Raw genomic sequence first — 20,158 nt, 5'->3', positions numbered from 1 at the left:
CAATGTCTGTTGGTGGGTGGGGGTCAGGGTAATGCTGAGTCCCACGGGGGTGCTGGTTGCTGTGGGTGCCAGGTCATGGATGGGTACAGGTCGGGGTGATGCTAGATCATGGGTGCGTGTTGATCTCGCCTGAGTGCAGGTTGGGTAGATGCGGTGTCCCACGTGGGTGCGGGTAAGGGTGATGCTGGGTCCAGGGTGGGTCGGGTAGATGCTGGGTCTCGGGCGCGTGCAGGTCTCGCGTGGATGCCAGTTGCGGCGGCGCTCCACGTGCTGCCGCACGGGCAATACCGGAGCGTTGGGCGTGGCTGCCGCGCGCGCAGGGATCGTTTCCCGCATAGCCCTGCCCCTCCGCACGTGACAGCGGCTGTCGGGGCGCGGCGCCGGCGTCACGTGCCGCGGGACAGTTGCCCGCAGCGGCCTCAGGCGCGGCGCCCCGCCCCCCGCGCGCCCCTCCCCCGCGGCGGCTCGGCCCGGCCCCGCCCCTGCGCGCGGCGCGGCTCCGGAAATGGTCGTGCTGCGCTGCGCTGCGGCTGCGTCGGGCCGCGCGCGCTGAAGGAGACTGAAGGTAACGGGCGGGGGCGGGGCGGGCGCGCGCCGCGGGGGGGCGGGTGGAGGGGTGGGGTGGGGGTGGGGGGGTACCGGTACCGGGCCGCGGGCTGCCTCGCGTCCCCCCCGTTTTCCAGACTTCGCGCCGCCGGGTCCGCCGCACCGCCACCACCACGTGGGCGCCGCCCCGCCGCCGGCACCCTCCCTTGCCCTGCCTCAGTTCCGCTCCCCGTCGGGCCCGGTCCGGCTCCGCTGCCCCGGTGGTCCCGCGAGGCGCCAGTCGGCTCCGTGCCCCCACGTGCCGGCCGGTGTGCGCTCCGCCGCCGCCGCCGCGCACGTGCTCCTGCCTCCGCGCCCGCCTAGGCCCGCCGCTGCCGCACGTGGTGTGTGCCCCGTCGCCCCCGCCCCACTCGTCCGTGCCGGTGCCGGTGGGGCCGCGGGCCATGGCGGCGGCCGGCAGTGACACGTGTCCTTGGCAGAGGCCGCCGCGGGTGGGGGGGGAGGGGGGGGGGAGAGACAGCGTGTGTGTGTGTGCGCGCTGTTTAGAGGGGGACTGGTGCCGCCGGATGCCGCCGCGGCCTCTCCCCCCGCGGCCTTCCCCACCCGCCGTCAAGATGGTGCTGGCGCCTTGGGCCTGCACGCCAGTCCCAGGACGGAGCCGCCAGCGCCAGCCGGCTGGGCCGCCGCCTCGGCCTGGGGGCGAGGCCAGGCTCGGGCCTGGCTGGACCAGTTCCTCCTGGGCCGGCGCCGCGGCCCGGCCAGGCGTGCCCCCGCCGCCGTGGAACCCCCCGTCTTGTACCCTTCCAGCCCCTCGGAGTCCTGTTCGGACTGGGTCCGACCGTTCCGTACCCCACCAGAACCCGGCCTTCGGCAGGGTCCCCCCCGCCTCGGCTGCGGGCCCAGTGCAGGCCGTGGGCCTGGCCTTTTCCGACGCGGGGGAGGCAGCGGCCGCGGAGGCTCCTCCTATTGCAAAACCCTGCGGCGGCGATCCCCTCTTCCCCCAGGACGGGACTGCACCCGGGGCACCGCTGGGCCGGCCGGGGAAGGGGCAGCGCGGGACTCGGTCTGGGCTCCCCCCGCCCCCGGGCTGATCTTTCTTTCCCCTTCCCTTCTCTTTCCAAGTCAGTCGGATGAACGGTCTCTGCAGGCCCGCTCAGCCGGCCCAGATTTTTCCCGCGGGGGGGTGAGTATTCTTTCCACCTCCCGTTTTACTGGTAGTGGGTGTATCTCCGGGTGTCCCGATCCCCTGTGTGACACCCTTCCCCTCCTCTCTTTTGGGGAGATTGGTGCTAAGGCCGAGCTAAGATGGCCCAGGCTGCCCTGTCCCAGGGCTGTGCAGAGTGAGCGTACCAGGTAGCCCCTACCAGCCTGCCTGTACTGGATCCTCGGTTCCCTGGTGAGTAGAGGGCTGGGGGGAGCACCGAGGGGATGCAGCCCAGTCTTTGCCATCTCCTGAAAGTCCAGCAGGACCCATCTCCACTGAGGTTGTGGCTGGGGGATCCCTATGTTGGGGTGGCACTCCCCTTATGCCAGGGTACAACCCTGGGGTGGGGGGACTGATCAGGGCACCTGGGCCCCCCCGGGGATGCCAGTGGGGCCCCGTGTCCGTGGGACATGCCTGGCAGTGCCCTGAAGCAGGGCCGATGCAGCCAGGGGTCAGGTTACAGGAAGCACTGCAGATTCTCCCTATAGCGCTTGTGCCAACGGTGGGCTCGCCAGGTGCCATGGGGTGTAGGGAACCCCCGGCAGGCTGCAAGGTTGGGGTGGCACCACCTGTTCTTTCTTCCCCAGTGGCCTTTGCACTGGGGCGGGGAGAGCAACGCTGGCTGCCAAGTCACTCCCAGGACAGCCAGGAAGGTGCCCAGGCTGCCTTGGGTGGTGACAGTGTTGAGGGGCTTCAGCGTTTTCCTGGCAGGAGCGTTGGCAGCGTCGGGGGCTGGGGGGGACATGCCGGAGTTGTTCCCTGCCATCCTTGGTAGGCGTTTGTGGTGTGTGCTGGGAACCCGGCATCACTGGCAGGAACAGGTTTGGCCGGCCAGGGGAAGCGCTTAGTAGGTCAGCTGGGGTGGAGACTGGGCACAAGTGACGCTAGGGTGCTGCCGGCTCACCCTGCCCCCTGGAGTTCGTGGTGGCCTGTGTGCTGGCAGCAGGTCACAGGCACTGGTGCCTGCTTGTTTGGGGTGCCTAGCTGGGTTTTGTGATGTCGCCTCAAGGGGGTTTGGTCCTGTTGGTGTGTGCAGCTGGGTTTAGAGCACAATGGGGGCCTTTGCTCTGCAGGACATGGGAACTTGCTCAGGATCCACGTCCTAGTGGTGCCCACCCTCTCCTTGTGCCCCAGTGGGGCAGGAGTGGTTGGCTTGGGGAACTGTGCTCTGGTGTGATGCAGTCTCTGGGGCATGGCTGGTATCTGGCTTTATGCTAAAGGGCTGAAGATCCCCTGGTTTTGAGGTTGACATGGATAGGAGATAGAAGCCCAGGGTGGTACCCATCTCCAGCTTATGCCTGCTGTCCCTGTCCCCACAGATAGCGAGGGGATCCTTATGCACAACCCCATGAAATGAACAAAGCTCCACAGCCCACAGGAGGAGCCCCAACAGCCCCACACCCTGCCCCTTCTCCCGGACTGCCGCAGGTAACTGGCCTCTTCGGGTTGGGTGGGGGGGTGGGCACCCAGTTTGCATCCCTGGTTCAGGGGCAGTGGTACCATCTCCTTCCCTCTGTACCTCCCTCCAGCCGACGTTCCCACCCGGTCAGACGGCACCTGTGGTTTTTAACCCGGCACCGACCTCACAAATGAATACGCCTTCTCAGCCACGCCAGGTAAGGGCTTTGTTCCCTTTTGGAAGGGGTTACGGGGTGGATCCAGCAGCTTTCTGTCTCCTGGCTGAGCAGCCTCTGATGCTGTGGTGCCTAGGAGTGCAAGGAGCCCTGTGGTGCCCCTTGGGGCTGGCATGAGTCTGTGAGGGGGAGCACAGCCACGATCCAGACCAAGACTACTGTCCAGGGACCTCCTGCCTCTGGGGTGGGGGTGCAGATGCCTCCAGCCAGGGATGCCCACCGAGTGACTGCTTTTCTCTCCTTCCTCCCCTGCCCCAAACCTCCTTCTCTCAGTTTCCAGCAGGGCCTCGGGCTATTCACCAGCAGGTACTAACCCACCTCCCCAGTCCTGCATGCCAAGCATCCTGCTCTGACACTGCACAGGAACACCCACCTTGGGCATGAAGGGGCTGGGGAGCACATGGAAACCCCAGGGCTGGGGGATGGGCTAGCCTGAGGAAAGTAGGGGACACCCACTCAACTTTTTGGGGGAGTTTCCCTGCAGTGTCTTCCCCAATTTTCTCCTTGCATGGAGCCTGCAGCATGTGGCTGTGCCTGTGCTAACCCCAGCTGGGGCTGCTGCTTCTCTCTGTGTCCCTCCTTGTTCTTCTCTTCCTCACTAATTAGAGGGGATTTCCCAAGGTCTTGCGGTGCTGTGCAAGGCTCTAGACCTCCATCAACCCTCTTGGGTGGAGGAGTTGCTGGGGACAGATCCAGTGACATTCTTAGCTGTGCCAGCTGGCAGCCCCTCAAACCCCTTCCCTGCCCCTTGGAGGTCCCTACAGGAGACCCTGGCAGGTGTGGGAGCTCAGGCAAAGGGCTCCCCAGCCTTCTCTCTGCTCCTGTGCCATCTACCCTGCACCCAAGCCCTGTCCCAGTGCGGGTAACTCCTGTCTCTCTTTCCCCTTTTCCCTCCGTACATGTGCGCTTGCTAACAGGGAGGATTCAGGTCTCTTCAGGTAAAGCTTTCTCCTTGCTCTGGGGTGTGTGCGTGGACCCTTTCTTGCCCGCTCGCTGCTGGGCTTTGAGCTGCCGCTCCCAGGGATGCGCCTCCCCATTGGAAAAGCTGGGTTGGGATGAAGGACGTGGGCCAAGGTGGAATAGCTGACTCCGGCCGGCTGGCTGTCCGGTTGCGGTGTGGCCGGGCACGACGGGACTACAGGTCCCAGCATTCCGTGCGAGCTCCGGGGACCGTCGCGGAGCACGCTGGGACCTGCCGCCGCTGAGTTGCGTGTGGCGGTGGCCGGCTCCGGGCACTGGAGCTGGCGGCCCCCATCAGGCTGGGAGGAGCCCACACCAGGCATAAGCTGGGTCGGGTGGACCCAGGTGGTCCCCAAGGTGTGTGGACACAGGACAGTGCTGGGGGCGGGGGGGTGGGGAGCTGAGTGTTCTCCCGGTGGTGGGTGGGATGTCCTTCCCTCTTCTTCCTGTGGAGCTATTCCTTGTGCCTACCTAGGCTGACTTTTTGGGTGAGGTGCACAGCTAGGCTGCTCCTCCTGGTGTGAGCAGGACAGGGGTGTCCCACCCTGGGTGTGTTGGTGCTGGGTCGGCGTGCTGGTGCTCTGCCTGACGCTGTGCCCCATCTCTCCCCAAGCATTTCTACCAGAACAGGGCGCAGCCTCCCGCCAGCGCCTCCCGTGTGCCGAGTACCACAACGGCCCGCCCCGGCCCCCCTGCCCATGTGTATCCGGCTGCTTCCCAGGTGATGATGATACCCTCCCAGATATCCTACACACCTTCTCAAGGAGCCTATTACATTCCTGGACAGGTGAGGGCCGTGCCCTGGACGCTGCAGGACGGGACTGGGGTGGTCACCGGTGAGGGGGTTGTTGGCTGGGGCTGTAGCCTAGGTCTCTTTTTAGGAGGGCAGAAGGGGTTTCCCAGGCTCTCTGGGCACCCAGTGATTAGAACCGGGTGTTGCTTGGCTTTGTGGAGAAACAGCAAGGCAGTGCTGGTCACCCTCCCTGGCAGGCCCTTGAGACACCTGGTGCTGCCTTTGCCTGCATTTTACTCCCTGCCCTGGTGCCCAGCTGGTTCACAGGCAGCTCTGGGGGTATGTCAGTGATCTGGGGGGTCCATCCGTGCCCTGCAGCATCGGTAACTGACCTTTTTTCTTCTCCCCCATTGCAGGGTCGCTCCACGTACGTCGTCCCAACCCAACAGTACCCGGTCCAGCCTGGTGCCCCTAGTTTTTACCCTGGAGCCAGCCCTACAGAGTTTGGGACTTACGGTACAGAACGGGGGGTTGCTTTGCTCTCCAGTGCTCTTCAGCCCCAGCACTCCCCTGTTTTTCTGCTCTCTTGGTTTCCCTGCAGCCCCTTCTGTTTAGGAGCTGAGCACAGACCCCTCTGTCAGCTTGTTGGGGCTGTGTCTGTGACTCCATTACAGGCTATTCTGGGGTGCAGGGGATGTTGCCTGTCTCCCAGCAGCACTAAAGGCTGTGCATTTTGTCCCACTGGTGCAGCCACCCCCACCCTTTTCCAAATTTGGGCCATTTAATGTTTAACTCTCCTGGCCAACGGCCAGGGCAGACTTTATCCCCTACTCCCTGTCTCTCACTGTCAAGCTGGTGAGCAGTTTTGTGCTTGCTGATCCCTCTTCAGCTCTCTGCTCCCCAAGGATCTGAGCTGGGGGCATTGGGATGCTCTGTGGCTGCCCTCTCCTGGCGCTGGGGAGCTATGGTATGGGCAGCCCCCTGGTGTTCCCTCCAGTTGCATTTGGCTACCCAGGCTGTGACTATATTTAGACTTAGTTGCTCCTGGGAGGCCTGGCAGACACAGAAATGTGAGCGGAGGCCTCCGGTCCAGCCCCAGTGTTGCAGCAAAGTGTAGTCAGGGTAGAGATGGGCCTTTTCTGAGCCAGGTACGTGCCTGTTTTCCCTCCCTCTTGTTTTGGGTCCCACCTGGCCCCTTGAAGGAAGGAGGTGGCCCCTGACAGACTGTCTCTGGTGCTTGGGTCAAGGCAAGCTGCTTCTTTGTGCCCAGTGTTGGGGCATCATCAGGGTGTCTCTGCAGGGTCCTGGGATGAGTTTGCTCCCAACCTCTGCTTTGGGACTGCAGCTGTTCCCAGAGGAACTGGCAGCGGTGTGCCTCTTGCCCACAAGACTGTGGGTTGCCTGGCAGGTCATGTCCCAGGCTGGCCTTCCCAGTCCACAAGGCTGGGTACCTCAGGCTCTCCCTCCATTTCCTTGTGCCTAGCCCATCTTGAGATAAGGTCTGTATGGTGACCCTGTCTGCGCTAGGCAGACAGAGGATTCTCTGGCTCACAGAGCACCTGGGACAAGTTCAGGGCTCAGTTCAGCCAGGAAGGCATTGGAGCCAGAAGGGCCTGGGGCTCAGCTGTGCCTGTCCAGTCCCTTACATGCTCTCGTTGTACTGCTCTGGAGGTAATGCTTGGGGATGCCCTGGGAGGAGTTGGGGTCTGTGCCATCACTGGATGGGATCCAGCTCTGCCTCTGGCCCCTGCACAGCTCCCTCCTCTGGACTGGGTTTGCCAGGGGCTCAGGAAGCTGGAACCCCTCGACCTGGGTGTGAATGGAGGGTGTGGACAGAGCTGGCTGGTGCCGCCCTGAGGCTGGTGCTGGCTGTGGGGAGATAAGGACACCAACTGGAAGGCAGCTGCCCGTGGAGCATGAACACCCATATTGGGCATGGCAGAATGTCCAAGCAAGGCCATCAGTGGCGTGGAGCCGGTGGGCATGGCGGGCGCCTGCAGGGCTGTGGCTGGGCGTGGGGGTGGCGCGGGGACGCTCTGCTTCATGGGGAAGGAATTCGGTCAGGCCAGTCAGGCGAGTTGGGAAGATCTGGGCCGGATGCGATGGGGGATCGCTGCAGAGCAGCACGGGCTCCCCGGGCTCCTGGATCAGGGGGACCCCAGAACGAGCTCAGAGGACCTGAGCTGAGCAGTCTGACGCTCTCTCCTCTCCTCCAGCGGGTGCTTATTACCCAGCACAGGGGGTGCAGCAGTTTCCAGCGGGGGTGCCCACTGCTCAGGTCATTGTGAGCCAGCAGCCGCCGATACCCCCAAAACGAGAACGCAAGACGGTAAGGAGTCGAATGCCTTCAGCTGTGTGTGGGGGGATCGTGTGCAGGAGGGGATGGTGCCAGCCCTGAGTGCCCGTGGCATGTGGGATGGGCTGTGCTACAGCAGGAAAGAAGGGTAGCATGCAGCCATACTACCCCCCGGCAGGGGGGCTTGGCAGGGGGGCTAGGTTTTGTGGTGGGTGCCGCGACCTTGGCTGTCCCAGCGAGCAGCATTGTGCTGAGTCACGGCGTCGGGCTGGCGGGGGAGGAGAGGGCTGTGTGTGTGTGTGTGCCGCGCCTGGTTGCCAACTGCTGTCTGCTCCCGGAGATGCCGCTGCTTGGAGGCCTTGCGTGGGGCCTATTTATAGTGGGGAGCCAGGCAGCTGCTGTCATGGCCCCAAACTAGGGGGTGGGAGGTGCTGACATTTCCTCACAGAGGGGCCTTGGTACCCTGTATCTTCTGTTTGCTGCTCTGGGAGCAGGTCATGCTTAAGGGTGGGGAGAGCAGGATCCTGGGCTGCACTGTCCCCTGCCACTGGGATCCCATATCCACATGCACCCCTCACTCGCTCCTCAGCAGGGTACAGGGGTAGTGAGGCTGTGGGTGTATGGGCTGTGCCTTTTGCGAGATAGAGCTCACTGTGACTTTGTCATGCTAAGGCTGTTCCTCTGTGCTATGTCTGAGGCAGGAGGGTGGTCACTGCTGCCTTGTGCCACTGTGGTTGTTATGCCTTGAGATCTCCTGACCCCTAGAGATGACTGCTGGCCTGGAGACATGCCACTGGCTCTAACTGCCTGGCATGATGGCTTGCAAGACTCTCCCTGCCCCACACTGTCCCTTCGTGGTGAGCATTGGGACAGGTTGTTGTCTGTGGGGTGCTGTGCCCTGTTGGAGGGAGGTGGCACCTGCTGGTCCTCCTCTGTATACCCAGAGCAGGCACAGTGCTGAATGAGCTTCTTGTCTCTGTCCTTGGAGAAAGGGGTGTCCTAGGGGTGTTTGGCCTAGGGGAGGAGAGTGTCCTGTGTGCTGTGTTCCTCACCCTGCTGACAACTTTCCCCTCTGTGCCCTGACCTCTGGACAGATCCGGATACGAGACCCCAACCAAGGAGGCAAAGACATCACTGAAGAAATCATGTCCGGAGCAAGGACCTCATCTACCCCCACCCCTCCACAGGTAAGGGGACCTTCTGCCTCCCTGGATGGGGCAGTGGGATGTGCAGAGGGCCCTGTTGATCACTCTCTTTGTCCCCACTAGGCTGGAAGCGGTTTAGAGCCCCAGGCCAATGGAGAGACCCCCCATGTAGCTGTTATTGTCCGACCCGGTAAGTGCCTGCGCTGGGGGGCGAGTGTGCCAGCTGGCATGGTTAATGCCAGGGTCTCTGTGTTGCCATTGCAGGGTACGAGATGCCAGTACTGCTGTTCCTTGGTTCTCCTGGGCTTTGTGGGGTCAGATGCATTCTCTATGTACCTGGGGACTGTTGTCCTCATGTTGGGCCCAGAAGAATTCATGGGGGCTTTCTGCTCACTCCAGCTGTCCCCTAGGCACTGGAGAACCCCCACTGTCCCTCCTCCCATTTGTGATGTGGGTTGGCACTTCTCCTACAGACAGAGGGATCTGGGGGAGGATGCATGGTCAGCAGGGGTTTGGAGAACTGCCTATTAATGCTGCCTACCTTGCAGATGACCGCCCAAAACCCGCGCTGGTGGTGAGCAAGCCTGTCTCCCTGGAGCCCAGCAAGTCGGCATCCCCATCACCTCCTCCTCCCCTCATCCCCGAGGTGGAGCCTGTGGTGCTTTCAGAAGTGACAGTGATGGCAGTGGAGCCCCCCGTGGATGTGGACACTAAAGTGGAGCTGGGCGAGGCGCCGCCCGACCCGCACAAGACGTTTAGCGCCATCACTACAGTGCCAGGGCCTGTGGAGTTGCCCCTTGTACCCACGCCTGTCATGGACACGGTGGCTGTGGAGGAGGAGGAAGTTGCCATTTCCCTTCCAGAGCCTGCCCCACAGGCACCTGTGCTCCCTGAGGTGCCTCTGGTGCCCATTGTCCCCTCCATGCCAGCTGTGTCCCCGGTGCCGGCCGTGCCGTCGCCACCACCTGTTGTACCACAGGCCCCCGAAGCGCCCGCCAAACCCTCCTCCCCCAGCCCACCGCCACCCCGGGAAGAGCCCTGCCCCGAGCCTCCTGCCGAGCCCGCCACCGAGGCCAACGGAGTTTCAGAAGAGGCGCCTGAGCCGGTCCCCGAGGTGCCCGTGTGCCAGCCGGTGCCCACACCGGTGCCTGTGCCCACCCTGGACTCTCCCATTGCCCAGCCTGAAGAGCTGTCCCTGCCCAATGGAGTGGAGGGCACCAGGAAAGCAGAGCCGAGTGAGGAGCAGCCTGAGTCAGATGTCACCCCCATCTCAGAGCCTGAGGAACCAGCCCAGCCTGGCACCCCTGCCTCCCCACCAGCAGAGGAGGAGGAGGAAGAGGAGGAGAGCGAAGGCCCCTGTGAGGCCCAGGAGCGGAGCTCAAGCCCGACCCCTGCCCCTTCACAGACCTCGGAGGCGACCACGCAAGGTTGGGGCTGGGGGGGTGTGGGGCAGCAGGGTGCCCCAGGGTGGGTGTTGGATGATGTAGAAAGGGTCACCCAGGCGTGGTACTTGGCATGGATTACAGGGAGAGTATTGGAGAAGGGGTGAGGTTAGATGAGCCAGGAGACATGGGTGTGGAGTGCTGGATTGCTGGGGCCATGGTTCCTGTGTTTGGGGACATGGAGGGAGGTACCTGCAGGATGCATCTGTATGCAGGACCATAGGGCATATGTGCAGTTTGTGGGGTGCTCTGGAAGAAGTATGTTTTATGTGGTGCCTTCTGTGGGGGTGTTGGGCAGGTATATTTCAGTTGTAGGTGAGGGCTGTCCCCAGCTGTCTGGAGGCATAGGGAGGTGCAGCAGGTGAAGGGATGGCAGGGGCAATGCAGAGCTTTAGCTGTATGGGGCATTTGGTGTAGTGGAGTGTCCTGAGGATGTGCTGAAGTGATGATATATTGGGTTTTGCTGTTTGCTTTTCTTTTTGAAGCATCCTGCACAGGAGGGTGAGGGTTAGGTAGGGGTGCTGGAGGGAGGATAAGGGAGGGGAGTACATAGGATATGTTTGTACTGAGTATCCTGTGCAGGGATACAGAGGGGTATAGGAGGTTAGCCTGGGGACAGATGTACTTCTGGGAAGCACCTCTGTGTGGAGTGGTGTGTAGGGGTGACAGGGGATCATGTATGGAGGCAGAGATGTGTTTGGGGGCCTTCCTATAAGGGTTGCCCTGCAGAGAGATGCTGGTGCCTGTGGGGATCCTCTTGAAGAGGATGGGGAGCTCTATACTAGGAAAGAGGTGTGGAGCACTTTGGAGAGGCACAGGGTAATCTGGGATGCAGTGACTAGATGGGGAGAGGTGTGTCTGTGTGGGGTGTATTCTGGGGTGCATGCCTGGGGGGCAGGGGTAGCTTGGTAGGCTGTGTGTATGATCTGCAGGGCTGCAGATGCCTGAGTGGGTACACAGTGGGGACGGGCTGTGCTGGCATGGCACATCCCCGTGGCTTCTTGTGGCCCCATCCTGAAGCTTGTGTGGTGTTACTGGGGTATAGCTGGTGGCCCCTGAGCTGATGCTGCAGTACACTGGGAGCTGGGAGGGTTCCTTCATTTCACGTCTCTGCTTCTCCTCCCAGTCGCCGTGTCAGTGCCAAAGAAGAAGCGAAGGATGAAGGAGCTGAACAAGAAGGAGGCAGTAGGCGATTTGCTGGATGCCTTTAAAGAGGTGAGTGTCCCAGGGGTGTCTAGGGGTCACCCTGTGTCCCGTCTCCTCCTGTGATGCATTCTGCTTTATGACGTTGTGTCTGGGCCACTGATGCTCCATGATGGTAATGAGGATCTGAGGAAATGGGTGGACACCTGGCTCTGAGGTGGAGGGGGCAAGACCTGGCTCGAGAGGTGACTGCTGTCCTTGTCCTTCCCGATGCAGTCTCAGATCAGTGACAGTGCCTCAGAGGCGGAGAACAAGCCCCCAGCATCCGCCCCTGCCTGTGAAGTGGAGGATGCGGCCCCTGCCCGTCTGCAGGAGGAGTCAGAGGAGACGTGGGAGGAGAAGGAGGACAAGCTGGCTCCAGAGAAGGGCAAGACTGCTGACCAGAAGTACCGTTACAAGGAAGGTTAGCCATGCCTTGGCCCAGGTTTCTACTGGGAGCCACACTGCCTCCAGACCTGGTGGTAGGAAGGGTGGAGGTGGCATGGTCCAGCTGTCCTAAACTTCATGCTGCCCTCCTCTTTTGTCCCTAAGTCTGGCATGGGATGGGGGAAAGAGGCCTCAGGGCAAGGGTCTTGGCAGGAGGCAGAGTGACGTTGAGCTTTCTGTCTAAGCAAGCAGAATTGTGGTTGTGGTGTACCGAGCTGGAAAAAGCAATGTGATTGTTTACATTCCACCTTGCTAGTCCCTGGGTGGGTCCAGACCTGCTATAGCTTGGGTTGGAGGCTATGGGATGGGCCACATCAGGATCTCTCTCTTGCCCTCCACTTCAGAACAATGGAAGCCACTGAACCCGGAGGAGAAGAAACGATATGATCGGGAGTTTCTGCTCGGCTTCCAGTTCATCTTTGCAAGCATGCAGAAACCTGAGGGGCTGCCCCAGATCACAGATGTGGTGTTGGACAAGGTCGGTGCGGCCCTGGAAATTGGGGGAGCATGGGCGGTACCCAGGTGGGAGTCTGGCTCCTCTGTGCCATGTCAAGGCAGGGCAGGAATTCATCTGCTGGTGCTCAGGGTTCTGTTGCAGCTTCTGCAATGAGCCTTGAGTTGGGGGTTGGTGTGTGGGAGCACCTCTGGGCCTTCTTTCCAGTTCCTTGTCCCGGCACTGAGGCTGGGGGATGGATCCGTCCCGCTCCTCTGCCCCCGGGCATCCTCAGCCCTGTGTACCTTTGCAGGCCAACAAGACCCCACTGCGGGCGCTAGACCCCATCCGCCTCAGTGGCATGAACTGCAGTCCTGACTTCACCCCTTCCTTTGCCAACCTTGGCCGGCCTGTCATGGGCAACCGGGGCCTGGTGAGTATCTGCTTACTCCACCCATGCTGTACCCCTTCGCCTCTGTGATGATCAAGCTTTTGAGCCACTGTGTCTGGGCCACTGATAATCTGTGATGGAGCTGAGGATCTGAGCAGGCGGTTGGAAACACTCTGGGAGCTGGCCTGGCTGGTCACAGAGCAAGGAGCTGAGTCTTTTTTCTCACCATGTCAGCCCTCAGGGTTGGGTCCTCGCCGCTCCCAGCAGAGCCAGAGGAAGGAACCCCGTAAAATCATTGCTGCTGTGTCCCTCAATGAGGATGTCAAGCTAAACAAGGCCGAGAAGGCCTGGAAACCCAGCAGCAAGCGTGCTTCCGAGGAGGAGGATCCTGAGAACATTAAGACACAGGTTAGAGCCAGGACAGGTGGGTGTTGGGAGGGCAGGGGAGTATGTGCTCGGCTCCTGCTGACTCTGCTATCCTCTCAGGAACTGCTCCGCCGTGTCCGCAGCATCCTCAACAAGCTGACACCCCAGATGTTCCAGCAGTTGATGAAGCAGGTGATGGAGTTGTCCATCGACACGGAGGAGCGGCTCAAGGGTGTCATCGACCTCGTCTTCGAGAAGGCCATCTCGGAGCCAAACTTCTCTGTTGCCTATGCTAATATGTGCCGTTGCCTTATGGGGGTGAGCAGGACCTGGGGAAGTCTCCTGCAGAGTTGGCAGGAATTTATGTGGGGGGCCTTGACTGAGCTCAGCAGAGTGCAGGTCCTTCTGTACAGGATGTGGAAACTGGGCTGTGTGGATGGGAGATCTAAGTCCAGAGCAGGGCATCTCAAGGGTGTAGGGTGGTGTTTTCCTGGTTTGAGGAGTGCCTGGATCTTAGCTGACCAGATTTTGGGAGGTGTGTGACTCACGCTTCTTGCTTGGGTTGTACCTCACCCTGCAGCTCAAAGTGCCCACAACAGACAAGCCCACAGTGACTGTGAACTTCCGCAAACTGCTGCTCAACCGCTGCCAGAAGGAGTTTGAGAAGGACAAGGACGATGATGAGATCTTTGAGAAGCGGCAAAAGGAGATGGACGATGCCAGTGCTGTAAGTTGGGGTGGGAGGCTGTTGCTGAGGGGGTGTGGGTGTCCTTGGAGCAGCTTTAGGCTCTGAGCTGCCCTGCTGTGTCACTCACCCCCTCCATAGCCCGAGGAGAAGGCGCGCATGAAGGATGAGCTGGAGGAGGCGCGGGACAAGGCCCGCCGGCGATCCCTGGGCAACATCAAGTTTATTGGAGAACTCTTCAAACTGAAGATGCTGACAGAAGCCATCATGCATGACTGTGTGGTGAAGCTGCTCAAAAACCATGATGAGGAGTCTCTTGAGTGCCTTTGCCGCCTGCTTACCACCATTGGCAAGGACTTGGATTTTGAGAAGGCCAAGGTACTCCTTGCTCTGCTCTGCCTTGCCTTGCTCTGCCCTTGCCTTTGGAAGGGAGGTGACTGTGTCTCTGTCCCTCTGTAGCCTAGAATGGACCAGTACTTCAATCAGATGGAGAAGATCATCAAAGAGAAGAAGACATCATCCCGAATCCGTTTCATGCTGCAGGATGTGATTGACCTCAGACGGGTAAGTGCCTGGGGATTGTCCTCTGTCCCATGGAGTTGCTGGCCTGTGTCCTCTGAGTGCTAACAGTCTGTTTATTTCCAGGAAGGTAGAGGTGACTGTAAGATATGGCCAGCCCCAGAGACACCATGCTAGCTCCCAACCCTTGGCTAGCATGGTAGTGGTAGTTGGGCACACAGTAATTGGCAGCTGTTTAATGCAGGAGGGCTCTGGAAACTGAGTCCTTTTGTGCCAAAAGCTGCCACAGCACACAGGGAGCTGTGATGGCCAAGGCAGGAGACTGGCCTGAGGCTTTGAGGGTGGGATGGCTGAGAAAGGCGAATGTGTCTGCCTCAGTTTTCCAGCCAGCTCAGTGCCCTCTTTTCTTCCTTGGCCACTGCAGAATAGTTGGGTACCACGGCGAGGAGACCAGGGCCCCAAAACCATTGACCAGATCCACAAGGAAGCAGAAATGGAGGAGCATCGGGAACACATTAAAGTGCAGCAGCTCATGTCAAAGGACAAGAGGAGAGGACCCCCTGGGCCATCCTCCAGCAGTAAGTCCTTGAGCTTGGGGGCACCTGAGGCTGCTAGGGGTGGGTTGCTATTGCTGGGCACTGAAGCCAAACTGCACCTTATGTCTCTCCCCCTTGTGTCCAGGTGGACGTGGGAGCCTAGTTGCAGATGATGGCTGGAACACAGTGCCCATCAGTAAGGGCAACAGACCCATTGACACCAGCCGGTTAACAAAGATCACCAAGGTGAGGCTGAGGGTGCAGAGTGGGTGGCTGAGCTGGCTGCCTGGCCCAGATTCTAGCTTGGTGTAGGGTTCAGTGCTGACTCTTGTCTCTCCACCTGCAGCCTGGAGCCATTGACTCCAACAACCAGCTTTTTGCACCAGGTGGGCGACTGAGCTGGGGCAAAGGTAGCAGTGGAGGATCTGGCACGAAGCCTGCAGATTCAGGTAGGCAGTGTCAGACTGGCTGGGTGCTGTTGGACAGGGTGGGAGCAGGGGATCCTTTCCCTGGTGATTCCTGTATTGGGGAGGTGCTGAACTCTGAGACTCCCCTCTTTTCACGCCCAGCATCTGATTCAGGGCGACCAGCCACGAGCACCTTGAACCGCTTCTCAGCGCTCCAGCAGTCGACGCCAGCTGAGAGCATGGAGTCCCGCCGCGTGGTGCAGAGGTGAGAGGCCATCCCTGCTTTGATGTGTGGGTCTGCAGTTCAGGGAGGAAGCCCCTGAAATGGGCAGTGGTCAGTCAGTGCATAGGCAAATCTACGGCACCTGGGCTGGAATAATGCCATGTGGCAAGACTGGTCTTTAGGGCACCTCGTTGTCTGAGTCTTTGCATTAAAGAAGGTCTCAGGACCAGGTGGACATTTGATGAACTGGAGCGAGTTCTGTGGATACTGGAGCACCATGTCCAGTTGGGTTTGCTGAGAAGTGGCTGTGCTTGGCCAGAATCGTCTGAGCCATGCCAAGCTGGAGAGTGAAAAGTAAAGGGCGTGAGCTGGAACAGGGGAGAAACAGGGTTAAGTGTTTGCCTCTGAGGGTGGTCAGGTGTAAGAAGGGATCACTGGAGTGGGACAGCTTTGCCTTACAGAGCTCTGCCATCTGTGGTCAGGGAGGGTGGTGATAGGTTCTTGACATTGCATCTGTCTCTTCCCACCCAGGAGCAGCTCCAGCCGTGACAGATCAGAGAAGGCTGGGGACAGAGGAGACCGGGAATCACGTTTAGAGAAGGGCAGTGACCGCTTGGAGCGTCCCGACCGGGGGGAGCGAGCAGACAGGAACAGGTCTGCCCTCACCAAGAGGAGCTTCAGCAGAGAGACAGAGGACAGGAGCCGAGAACGAGAGAAGCAGAGCGGCCCTGAGGCCGTGCGCAAGGCTGCTAGCATGACAGAGGAACGGGACAGGAGCCGAGAGACTGGTGAGCTGGGGAGGAGTGGTATCCTGGGGGTCTGGCTGTAGCCTGGGGCTCTGCCTCTCCCAGGCAGTGCCTGACCCTTGCTCTCTCTCTTGCAGTTAAGCAAGAGCCAGCACCTCCTGCAGCATCCTCCAAGCCTGCACTGTCAGAAGAGGAGCTGGAGAAGAAATCCAAGGCAATCATAGAGGAGTACCTGCATATCAATGACATGAAGGTGAGAGGAAGGAGCAGCCAGGCACAGCATCACATGCCCCCTTTAACACACCATCTGCTTCCCTGGGTGGTTGGGCAGGGTGTAGGTGGTGCCTGGATGAAGGAGAGGGGCTGGCCATGGGACAGTACTGACCCCCTCTTTTCCCTGCAGGAGGCCCTGCAGTGTGTGCAGGAGCTGGGCAGTCCCTCCTTGCTCTACATCTTCGTGCAGAATGGCATTGAGTCCACGCTGGAGAGGAGCACCATCTCCCGCGAACACATGGGGATCTTGCTATGCCAGCTGGTGAAGGCAGGCACACTATCCAAGGAGCAGTACTACAAAGGGTGAGGGGCTGGAGCCACCTGGTCCCTGAGCTGCCTTGACCAGGGCTTGTCACTGAGATGACCTGAAGTCCCTTACCAATGTGGGCTTGGGAGCTGCTGGATCCCAATGGTCCTACTCTCCTCTGCAGGCTGCGGGAGATCCTGGAGATTGCAGAAGACATGGAAATTGACATCCCACACATATGGCTGTACCTGGCTGAGCTCATCACCCCCATTCTGCAAGAGGAAGGCATCCCCATGGAGGAGCTGTTCAGGTTGGGGCTGTACCCCTGTGTGGGGATGCTGTGGGGTCCCAGGGAGGCTCCTGGGGCAGATAGTTCAACCAGTGCTGTTGTGCCCCACAGAGAGATAACAAAGCCTCTGGTCCCCATTGGGAAGGCCACCACGCTGCTGGTTGAGGTGCTGGGCTTGTTGTGCAAGACCATGGTAAGTGCATGGGGCACACATAGCTGCTGCCTGCTGCCTTGGGGAACTGGCAGCTTGTTCAGGACAATACAGGGCTTTAACCCCTCTGCCATCAGAGGGGGTGGCAGGGGGCATCCTTCTCTGCTCTGGTGGATTGCTGTGGATTACCTTGATTACTGTGTTCAGTTCTGGGGTCCCAGTGTAAGGGTGTGGGACTGCTCAAGCAGCAGCAGAGGAGAGCTGTAAAAGATGGTCAGGAGGCTGGAGCACGTTCCCTATGAAAACAAGCTGTGGAAGAGTTCGGGTTTGTTCAGCATGGAGAAGCGAAATTTCTAGGGAGACTTTATAGTAGCTTTCCAGTACTTAAGGGGAGTCTAGAGGAAAGATGGGGACGGATTTCTTAGCCAAGGTATTGTGGCAACAGGACACAATGTAATGGTTTTAAACTAAAGGAGAGTAGATTTAGATTAAAGATAAGGAAGAAATTCTTTACTGTGAGGGTGATGAGACACTGGAACAGGTTGCCTAGAGAAGTTGTGAATGCCCACTCCATGGAAATGTTCAAGACCAAGCTGGATGGAGCTGGTGGAAGATGTTGCTGCCCATGGCAGGGGGATTGGAATTGGATGATACTTAAGGTTCCTTCCAGTTCAAAACATTCTGAGATTCTATGATGTCTTGCAATGCCTGGGTCGTGGAGATGGCATAGCCAAGCCACAGTATCTCTGCCTCTGGAGACAGAGGGCGTGCAGTGCTGATGCCGTCTGTCTGTCCTGCAGAGCCAGAAGACCGTAGGAAAGCTGTGGCGGGATGGGGGTCTGAGCTGGAAGGAATTCCTGCCCGAAGACCAGGATGTCAACAAATTTGTCACAGAACAGGTGGGAGCCCAGTAGTAGCAAGACAAAACCAAGCTGTGGCAGGGGGACCGTGAGGGGTCTTGCTGCCAGGAGCATGGTGTTCCCCTGTGCTGCTTTTAACATCTCTGCCCACTCCCCCCAGAAATTGGAGTACACAATGGGGGACAGCTCGGACATGCCGAGCCGCAAGGAGCTAACCTCAGAGGAGCTGTGCAAACAAATGGATAAACTGCTGAAGGAGAACCCAAACAACCAAAGAATACATGACTGGATTGAGGTGAGTGTGTGGGCACAGCACCTGCGGGCCCGGGAACTCCTCAGTGCCCTTACCAACCTCACAGCCCCTCAACCTTCCCTCCTCTAGGCCAACCTGAGTGAGCAGCAGGTCTCATCTAACACATTTATCAGGGCCCTGATGACATCTGTGTGCCATTCAGCCATCATCTGTGAGTACCAGGGTGAGGTGGGAAGGGATCCCCCGGCCCACAATGCCTCCTGTCTTACATCCCATCTCCCACAGTTGAGAACCCCTACCGTGTGGATGCCATGGTCATCCGCAACCAGGCCAAGCTGCTGCAGAAGTACCTGAGGGACGAACAGAAGGAGCTCCAAGCGCTCTATGCCCTGCAGGCATTGGTATTGAAGTTGGACCAGCCTCCCAGTGAGTATTGTGGGATGGGTGGGCTGAAGAAGGGGTGGCAGATGCATCCCCACCTGAGCCAGAGTGGCTGGTGGCTGGGGATTATCAGGGTACCCCTTTGTTCCCCCCTACCTAGACCTGCTGCGGATGTTCTTTGATGCCCTTTATGATGAGGACGTCATCAAGGAAGAAGCTTTCTACAAGTGGGAGTCCAGCAAGGACCCATCTGAGCAGCAGGGCAAAGGGGTGGCTCTCAAATCAGTGACAGCCTTTTTCACCTGGCTTCGGGAAGCAGAGGATGAGTCCGACAACAACTGAGCAGCTGTGAGGAGGAGGAGGAGGAGGAAGTGGGGAGAGTGAGTGGGACACCTGGGGGAGTGACTCCATCCTCTCCCACCCCTGGCCCCATCCCTGGACTTGCTGATGCCAGGGCCAAGGGACTTCTGTGCCCCACAAAGGCCTCTCTCTTTGGTTCTCCTCCACTCCCTCTCTTCTCTGTCCCGGTTCTGTTTGAGAGGCCTGTACTAGCTTGTCACGATGATAATAAACGGATGCTGATGGAGGCGGCTGCTGCCGTCCTCCCCTCCCTCCCAGCGCAGGCACACCAGGTCTTCAGGAGTGGGTCAGAGCACCCCCAGACTCGTGTCATGGGGAGAGGGGATAGGATGGGGATATTATCTCCCCTCTTTTCCCCCCTCTTCTTCCTCCTCCCCACTTCTTGCTGAAATATAGAGAGATTATATATATATAAACTTATTAAATTTGGTTTGGGGACAGGAGCCTGATTTCTTCCTCTCCCCAGTCCTCTCTCTTCCTCCATCACTGCCTGGACACCCACCCCTCCCCCCCACCCCTCCCCCCCGGTTTTTTATTTTAAATATAAACCTTTTCCCACCCCAGCTCCTGCTCTGACACCTGGGGAGAGGCTGTCAGGGCAAGAGAGGAGGCGGGGGGCGGGGTGGAGGGAGGGGAGAGGGGGGCATGACCCCTTCTCTCTGGGCCAGGCTGTCCCCACCACCAATTCCCTCCCAAAGAGCCCCCTTCCCCTCCCCCCCCTTCCCCCCTCCCCCCCCATTTCCCAGATCCTCCTTTCCAAACGTTTAAGGCCACAATTGGGCAAGTGACGGGGCGGCCCCCCCCGCATCCGCGTCCCCTGTATTTATAGAGCGCCGGATGTGACGAGCCGCACGTGTAATTATTAAAGCAAGGATTCAATTACTGGTCACGTGAATTTGTAAATAATTAGTAGTATTTTTTTTTCCTCTTTTTGTTTGGTTTTTGTTTTTTTTTTTTGACTTTTTTTTTTCCCCCTCCCAATTTTTTTTTTTTTTTGTAATTTTTTTTTTTTCTTCCCCCCCCCCTCCCCCTTTTTCTTTTTCTTTTCTTTATGGAGTATTTAATTGAAGATTTAAAAGGCATCTTTTCACCTTAAAAACTGGAAATAAAAGAACATTGCTAAATAACGCCCCCCGTGTGCCGCTGTTGCCGCCCACCCTCTCCCTCCCACCTTTCTTGCGCCTGGGCTGGTGCGGGGGTGTGCCAAGCCTTCAGCCCCCGGGGCAGGGACCCAGCCTGCCCTCGTACCCCAAGGCAAGATGGTAGTTGTCCCTCCCCCACCTTGGGGCTGGGAAGAAGGCTGGATCTACCCACCTTGGGCTGCCCGTAGCCCTACTTCTGGGGGTCCCCGGTGGGGTGTCTCGTCTGGGAATAGAGGCTGGACCCCATCAAGGTGGGGAGGGCTGGTCTTTGTGTTGGGCTGCCTCGTGCTGAGTCACCCTGGCCATG

The 20,158-nt window shown here is 59.4% G+C and overlaps 1 protein-coding gene and 2 non-coding genes across 12 annotated transcripts; all 3 read left to right on the top strand.

The window, feature by feature from the left end:
* The first annotated feature begins 491 nt into the window (after positions 1-491).
* Positions 492-19,837, top strand: EIF4G1 (eukaryotic translation initiation factor 4 gamma 1). Of its 10 annotated transcripts, none has more exons than XM_068145136.1 (35): positions 492-565; positions 1,669-1,729; positions 3,070-3,178; positions 3,280-3,366; positions 3,658-3,690; positions 4,302-4,322; positions 4,958-5,131; positions 5,494-5,593; positions 7,294-7,406; positions 8,468-8,560; positions 8,642-8,708; positions 9,067-9,945; positions 11,087-11,175; positions 11,380-11,566; positions 11,934-12,067; positions 12,336-12,455; positions 12,648-12,821; positions 12,900-13,097; positions 13,360-13,506; positions 13,606-13,842; positions 13,924-14,028; positions 14,408-14,561; positions 14,665-14,765; positions 14,866-14,968; positions 15,089-15,191; positions 15,681-15,937; positions 16,033-16,148; positions 16,299-16,471; positions 16,600-16,725; positions 16,816-16,897; positions 17,656-17,754; positions 17,876-18,010; positions 18,098-18,179; positions 18,254-18,394; positions 18,510-19,837. In XM_068145136.1, exons 3-35 carry the CDS (start codon positions 3,104-3,106, stop codon positions 18,689-18,691), a joined length of 4,887 nt encoding a protein of 1,628 aa, XP_068001237.1. In that variant the 5' UTR covers positions 492-565; positions 1,669-1,729; positions 3,070-3,103; the 3' UTR covers positions 18,692-19,837. The 10 variants fall into 10 exon arrangements, with proteins under 10 accessions (XP_068001237.1, XP_068001236.1, XP_068001233.1 ...); XM_068145135.1 differs by having other exon boundaries at positions 12,318-12,455; positions 15,101-15,191; XM_068145132.1 differs by having other exon boundaries at positions 12,318-12,455.
* LOC137444755 (small nucleolar RNA SNORD66) lies at positions 11,221-11,297 on the top strand. The gene has a single exon (XR_010988264.1). It is a non-coding gene; the product is annotated as a small nucleolar RNA SNORD66 (small nucleolar RNA).
* Positions 12,495-12,571, top strand: LOC137444754 (small nucleolar RNA SNORD66). Its single transcript, XR_010988263.1, has one exon. It is a non-coding gene; the product is annotated as a small nucleolar RNA SNORD66 (small nucleolar RNA).
* Positions 19,838-20,158: the final 321 nt, after the last annotated feature.

This window comes from Melanerpes formicivorus, unplaced genomic scaffold (assembly GCF_026170545.1).
Source record: "Melanerpes formicivorus ecotype bairdi unplaced genomic scaffold, bMelFor1.0.p_v2 SCAF_12, whole genome shotgun sequence".
NCBI classification, from domain to species: Eukaryota; Metazoa; Chordata; class Aves; order Piciformes; family Picidae; genus Melanerpes; species Melanerpes formicivorus.
Note: the sequence above shows the minus strand (reverse complement) of the source record. Positions and strands in the feature narration are given on the sequence as shown.

Bases quoted from the DNA above. Each gene is read 5' to 3' on its own strand.
- EIF4G1 (XM_068145132.1), top strand. From the start codon at position 3,104: ATGAACAAAGCTCCACAGCCCACAGGAGGAGCCCCAACAGCCCCACAC. The intron at 11,567-11,933 runs GTTAGCCATGCC...CCTCCACTTCAG, and splicing joins GAAGTACCGTTACAAGGAAG to AACAATGGAAGCCACTGAAC. The intron at 17,755-17,875 runs GTGGGAGCCCAG...CACTCCCCCCAG, and splicing joins ACAAATTTGTCACAGAACAG to AAATTGGAGTACACAATGGG.